This window comes from Perkinsus marinus (genome assembly GCF_000006405.1).
Source record: "Perkinsus marinus ATCC 50983 genomic scaffold scf_1104296935302, whole genome shotgun sequence".
Lineage (NCBI taxonomy): Eukaryota > Perkinsozoa > Perkinsida > Perkinsidae > Perkinsus > Perkinsus marinus.
Genome location: NW_003214508.1, coordinates 1,133,258 through 1,139,643, shown reverse-complemented (window position 1 = coordinate 1,139,643; position 6,386 = coordinate 1,133,258). Strand labels below are relative to the sequence as shown.

The following is a 6,386-nucleotide window of genomic DNA, read 5'->3' as shown; positions in this document are numbered from 1 at the left end:
TGCAGTTTAGGAGAGTGTTGGAGATGAAGTTGTTGTTGTTGTTGCCTCCCGCCCTCATCGCAGTTCATATTGCCAATATCGTTGTTCGAGAGCGGGCTCTGACGAAAGTTCGCGTGGGTGTTGATAAGCTCAGGCGTTACATCAGTGCTGCTGGAAGAGGTAGCCCTCAGAATGCCATCATTGCTTAGGTAACTCAGCCTACCAGAGGGGTCACTAGTAGTGAAACCATCAGACAACGTTGAGCTGTCTGCACTGGAGACTTGCATAAGGATACGTACTAGTAGTAGTTGAGGTTTTCCGTGTGAGTGATGTAGTACAAATCTGAGGCGGTGGTTGCCAGGAGCAATGTGACAAAACTGAAAACGATAACTCTGAACAACAGGGATGAAACACTTTGAATTCACTCACGTTTGGACCGCCGACGCGTACGCACCGCCGTCACAAAGTGTTAGTGCTTACGTACGACGCACAAAAACTTGAACTCTTCCAATTTCCTCAACGTTGGCAAGCTGGTTAAAAATCGTGGGTGCTGAAATCCCATGCACAGAGGAGTGGGACAGGCAGACGAGGATGACACGGGCAGGAATGGCTATAAAACTTGTGGTTTCTATGAAACCGTAGCCCGGGCAGGTTATAACCGTTAAACTGGAACCCGGGCGAGCGCTAACTCCAGATCCGTGACTGGTGAGAGCATAGGCTCTAACCGAGATCTGGATGGGTTAGCTCATAGCCACCTGCTGTGAACATCCTCGATCTGCTAGAGTGCTGGTCTATTTGTAAATCAAGAGGGCAGCGTGGAATCATCACAGACTGCTCCCTAAACCATGACTGTCATGCCATAATATGACAGCCAAGGATTAGACCTACACTCTACCTCTGGGCAAGGGGAGGGAGGGTTTGATGACTTCATCGAGTCACTGATGATTCTGTTGAAGCTGTTGGTGCTTGAAACCTACTAGCCTAGCAAGCTAGATGATATTATCGCATATTATTCTGTGTTATTGTGTATTGTTGTGTCACCTCTAGTTGTGTGATTTCACTATCCTCGATCCCTACGAGTCGGGATCAGTCACATGAAATCCCATGCACAGAGGAGTGGGACAGGCAGACGAGGATGACACGGGCAGGAATGGCTATAAAACTTGTGGTTTCTATGAAACCGTAGCCCGGGCAGGTTATAACCGTTAAACTGGAACCCGGGCGAGCGCTAACTCCAGATCCGTGACTGGTGAGAGCATAGGCTCTAACCGAGATCTGGATGGGTTAGCTCATAGCCACCTGCTGTGAACATCCTCGATCTGCTAGAGTGCTGGTCTATTTGTAAATCAAGAGGGCAGCGTGGAATCATCACAGACTGCTCCCTAAACCATGACTGTCATGCCATAATATGACAGCCAAGGATTAGACCTACACTCTACCTCCCATCTGTCCCACTACTACTCCATCCTGTATATTCACTCGATGATCAATCGATTAATTGCACAACAAGATCATGGAACTTAGTCAAATTAAAACATAGATTAGAGTCAATTTGAAATGGGTTTCTCATCCCAAACGAAGTCGACTTCTACAGCCGATGATGAAGATGCTGATGCTTGCTCACCTCCTACTGACGCCGGTACCAAGATATCAGATCTGTCCAGGCAAGCAAGCATCTTTCCAGAGAAATGCTTTTCCCTGCTTGCCCTGTGAGATCGATCGCGAAGATAAACATTCTCGACCGTAGTAGCATCCTTCCATCTACCATACTCAGCAATTTCATGGAGGGGCACCTTCGCATCAGCCAGGAGGCAGACGCCGGTTCTCCTCATGCTATGTGATGTTTTGCGTCCAACCTCCAGCTCCGGGTCAGTATCCCTGAAAACGGTTTCAACCAGAGCATTGATGTCCTTGGACAACTGGTTATAGGACAGGCCGAAAAGAGTCGGCTTTGCTGCTATCCCAGGGCCATTGCTCAGCACTTCCATAAGCCGGTGCATGGGGCAAATTCTGTCTCCACAAGGTGAGCCACAAGGTTTGCCATGACTGCACCCCAAAATGACGGTCTGGCCACTGCCACTCTGATCTGTCTTAGAGCACTTTATGTATACTTTGAGGTAGGATCCGCACAAACTCGTCGTGACATCAGCCGGGGTGAGAGATGCTACTTCTTTGAGGCGAAGTAAGCAAAATATCCCCGTTAAGAAAGCTACTACACTGATTGCTCTCCCTGATGGTGGAGTCAGACAGACAACACGCTTGATCTGGTCCAGAGTCAAAGTCACCGTGCGCTTCTGCTTACGGTTTCGGAGTATTCGTTTGGCAGACTGGAGGGCCAACCTAACATATTCTTCGTCTGCCACCGAGAGGGGAGCAACCTCAAATAGACGCGACTCGATTCTAATAGTATTCACATACTTATAGATAGTTTCATACATCAGAGCACACTTGGTTAAACTGACAATATATTCCACCAACGCGTCTACGCTGGCTGGAAAGGGAGTAAGGCCTTGATTCAAGCAGAAAGTACAGTATCGGCGAATGACAGAATTGCGGTCCCTGTTAGTGGACTGGGCACGTGAGCTTTCCAAGTGTAATAGGATATCCTGTACTGCCACCGAAGGTAATAGCCGACAATATGGCCTTGGCGAAGATAGAGATGAGGCTGAGAAGTGGTTCCTGTTCGCTACCGGCATCAAACATCTCGTTACTTGGCCCGTAGAAAGACGAGTTGTGGGTTGAGAGCTATGCCTTGGAGTTGGAGGAGACGGGCACGATCTTCTCACGTATTGCCGCGTAACGACTTGGTGGCGAAGATCCCGAGTCCGAGAGATAGAAAGTCGTGCTTGCAGGGGAAAGTTTTCCCTGCGGGATGACATTTGAAAGGGTGCCAAGGAATGCTCTTCTTGAAATGTCCCCCAGACCCGAACGCAATACACCCATAGTCAGAGTTATAACAGAAGCTCAGATTAGAGCCGTTTGGAAGGTGCGCAGTATAGGAACCGCGTCGAATTCTATACCCAGACTTCGTACGGAGCAAAGAATAGTCTGCCTGTCATTCCTGGACAAGAAATCAGCCAGGCTGTTATTGTCTCCACGGATATGATATGCTGTGACCACAAAACCACCTATTGGCCTAAGCGTGTTGAAGGCTCTCAAAATCAACCTCATAGACTGAGCTCTCGCAGAGTTCCGTCGTAGGGCATGTACAGTGGGCGTATTATCAGAAAGGACGAGAACCAGCTCTGGATTCCTTTCAAGCGCCTTTGTTGTGGCCACACCAGCAGCTATCAGCTCTAGGGAACATATATCAGCACTGCTTGGTGGGTTTGTAGTGGTGAATTGTGACAACTCTGGTGACGAAGAATACTTCGTACAGAACCATTCTGAATGGTCCATTCAACATTCAAGGCCCTGGGGACCGTCGTGGACGAATCCAAGTCGAAGACTACCCCACCAATACCTGATAGTGACGCGTCTGTTACGACGACTGAGCAAAGATCATCCTTCTTGGCTACCCAGCCGAGCAACTGAGAGGCAGTCGTCCCCGACAGACGTGGAGATGAAAGTACACGCAGATACAGCTGAGCGCTGTGACAGATCTGGTCCCCCAGAGTAACATATCGGAGTGCATGCTTCCTCGCCGCTGCTTGTAAGGCGTAAAAGGGGGCCATGGCCGCTTTCAGTCGCGGAGTAATTTGCATCAGCCAGGTGAGCCTTCCCGTTAACTGCTCCACCTGAGGTACCGCTACCCGTCTACCGGGGGCAGAGACGAAAGAGTTCAACTGTTTTAAGAGAGCGAGGCGTTTCTCCTCAGGTACACGCACTGAGCGAGACTTTAGGTCCCACTCGAACCCCAGATTATGAGGTGTGCATGATACACGAAGCTTATCAAAAGCTATGTCCAGACCAAGGGCTGAATAGATAAGAAGGATCTTAGCCGTTATCTCAGATGCTTTACTTTTGGGTACGATCCATCCGAGATCGTCTACATAAATCATACCCGAGCCATCCATAGAGGTTTCACATATCAGCTTCTTGACAAGACGATGTACGCTACCAAATAGCCGACACCACAGAAGCGGAGAACTGCGCAGACCGAATGGTAATCGGATATGTTGGTAGAAGAGAGAGCCAACATGGTTAACGAGAAACTTCCGATCAAGTATATGTACTGGCAAATGTCTAAAGGCAGACGTGATATCTGCTTCAATCCATACCAAAGGGTCCTTCGGACTAGTGGTCTCGCTCAAATGCTGTACCAAATATGCCGCAGAACGTAGTCCTGGAAGACAGATAGTCTCTTCACAACGAACTTGTTCGTTAACACCTGAGCGACGTAGATCATCGATCAAGCGTAACTTACCAGATGGTTTCACAACACAGGCAATCTTGGTGCAAACGGAATCTTCAGCTATTTCTGGAAGAGTTGTCATATGTCCGAGGGAGACCTCCTTATCCAGACTTTGCTGGACTCTATCAATGGCTTCTTCACAGGACTTGTAATTCTTCCATGAGTCAGCGGCCCACAAAGCAAGCTCATAACCGGTATATTTGGGACCTTTATCAGAGGGCCAGAGACCGGAAGCCTTTATGGGCTTCCTTATACCAATATTACAACCTCGAGAGATCTCATCGCAAATCAGAAGATCTTCCTTCTCCGTCGGTCTAGTAGTAGAAGTCATTAGACTGTGTAGTAAATCAACGCAGAGAGGAGAAGACGGTGCTGGCTCTGTACTGCTATCGAGAAGAGTTGCCCAGCTATTTCTCAGCCTATTGCCTGCCGACTGGATGGAATCCCTCATTTTATCCAGGAACTCCACTTGCAGGCCTTGACTATCTCGTGGTAACTCTATCCAAGCGATGAAACTCTCCCATAGAGAGGCATCACGCTGCAATTCTTTCAGAGCAGTCGCCAATAATTGCCGCAGAGGCGCGAGCATGAGCAAGTCCTGACCATCGCTTTTCAGGATCTCAAACCAGGAGCACAGATCTGGAGATGAAGAACCATCAGTAAGACTGCTCGTTACATCTTCTTCGTTGCCCAGCTCAGTATTGCGAGCGAGAGTAGCATAGTATTGCAGCTGCTGTCTACGGTAATCTTCCTCAGAGCCATCATGCGGAATTAGTTCATCGAGGATCTCTCTGTTAGTTAAGGTAGTTTCTCGTCGAATATGACGCTTGGCATTGCGTATGGTTTTGGCCATACTGGACCTGCTATGGTGATGATTATGATTACGAGCCATGGGTGAAAGGGAGATTAAATACTTGATAAAATTTATAGTAGGAGAACCTTGGTAGTCCTTCGGAGGACTCTCAACACAATGTAGGGTTTGAAACAGCTAGAGAGTAGCAGAAAATCACTGAGAGACATCACTAGGTCCGACAGTCTTTGTGCCAGAATCTAGTCTGTCGTTAGTGCGATAGGGCTCGCTTCGGTGAAGGGGTGACTTGCCCTTTCCTTTGCCTTTACCTTTGGCAGAAGTAATACCTACGCCCTTGCCTTTACCGCCTTTTCCTTTTCCGAGGCCTTTCGCGGTTTGAGACTGCCAAGGTCGATTCTTCTGTTGGCGTTGATTGTAAGCAATGTTAATTTCCATGTCCAATCTGGGACGAACATAAGCCTCCGAGCCAAACAACTGCGACATCGAAACCGTTCCTGCTGCAACCGCCATGGCGCCGCTCCTTCTATGGCTCGCCTCTGCATCGAATACCACCGACATTGGATGGCACGTAAATAAGAGAGAGACTTGGGACATATACGATAGCAGCGAACCCAAATCAATACTTTTACGGCCAGTTGCCGATAACTGTAGGGCTATCATGTAGCGTAGGAAGCATTGGTTCCATTCCCCCACGTTGTGGATGGGCCGCTTTTTCCCATCTGACTTCCTGCGTTGTACTACTTCACCAGTCACTGTAGTTATCGTTTCCAAGTCGGCATCATAAGCATGACTCGCTAACAGGAACTCATTCAACTCAACGTAGGCCAAAGGTTGATCTATCACCTTCTTCACACATGCCACGGACCCAATCAAGTTTGGCCCGATGGATAAGGTATATGAGGAATCCTGGGCTTCTCGAATGACCTTGGGCAAATTCACAATCGCCTTACGGGTTCTCACTTTCTCCTCGTTGAGCTCCGTTTGATAAAGGAACTCCAGCTCCTGCTTGGCCTCTCTAATCATAGAAGTTAATGAGCTCAGGACCAAAGCAGTGTCACGCACAAGATTCTTAGAGTCTGCTGTCACTTCGTCAGTTATTAATTTACAACCCTCTGCATTCATCGAGCCCATCAGACCGAGAGTCGCAAAACCATTCCTTTCCAGGGAAGTTTTAATAGCGGGGCCGAACTTTTGAGCCATTGATGAACCCTCTAGTGCTCGGTCGACGATAATATTAACTGG

At 48.4% G+C, this 6,386-nt stretch overlaps 5 protein-coding genes across 5 annotated transcripts in view; 1 reads left to right on the top strand and 4 right to left on the bottom strand.

Moving 5' to 3' along the window:
* Window positions 1–27, top strand: part of Pmar_PMAR003655 (conserved hypothetical protein) — a gene marked incomplete at both ends in the record, with an annotated part of 518 nt that extends 491 nt beyond the window's left edge. The window contains one exon of the mRNA XM_002784350.1: window positions 1–27. This exon is cut by the window's left edge and continues 4 nt beyond it. Within this exon, the coding sequence (XP_002784396.1) occupies window positions 1–27 (27 nt within the window).
* Window positions 28–1,526: 1,499 nt separating this feature from the next.
* Window positions 1,527–2,417, bottom strand: Pmar_PMAR003654 (hypothetical protein; the record flags this gene model as incomplete). The annotated part of the gene is made up of 1 exon (XM_002784349.1): window positions 1,527–2,417. One exon carries the CDS (start codon window positions 2,415–2,417, stop codon window positions 1,527–1,529), a length of 891 nt encoding a protein of 296 aa, XP_002784395.1.
* Window positions 2,418–3,442: 1,025 nt separating this feature from the next.
* On the bottom strand, window positions 3,443–3,967 carry Pmar_PMAR003653 (hypothetical protein; the record flags this gene model as incomplete). The annotated part of the gene is made up of 1 exon (XM_002784348.1): window positions 3,443–3,967. A coding segment is annotated over one exon (525 nt), but the record flags the coding sequence as incomplete, so codon positions are not given.
* A 68-nt stretch (window positions 3,968–4,035) lies between these two features.
* On the bottom strand, window positions 4,036–5,186 carry Pmar_PMAR003652 (hypothetical protein; the record flags this gene model as incomplete). The annotated part of the gene is made up of 3 exons (XM_002784347.1): window positions 4,036–4,068; window positions 4,200–4,309; window positions 4,346–5,186. 3 exons carry the CDS (start codon window positions 5,184–5,186, stop codon window positions 4,036–4,038), a joined length of 984 nt encoding a protein of 327 aa, XP_002784393.1.
* A 153-nt stretch (window positions 5,187–5,339) lies between these two features.
* The window catches only part of Pmar_PMAR003651 (hypothetical protein), a gene marked incomplete at both ends in the record, with an annotated part of 1,522 nt that continues 475 nt past the window's right edge, over window positions 5,340–6,386 (bottom strand). Inside the window, one exon of the mRNA XM_002784346.1 lies at window positions 5,340–6,386. Coding sequence (XP_002784392.1) covers window positions 5,340–6,386 — 1,047 coding nt within the window.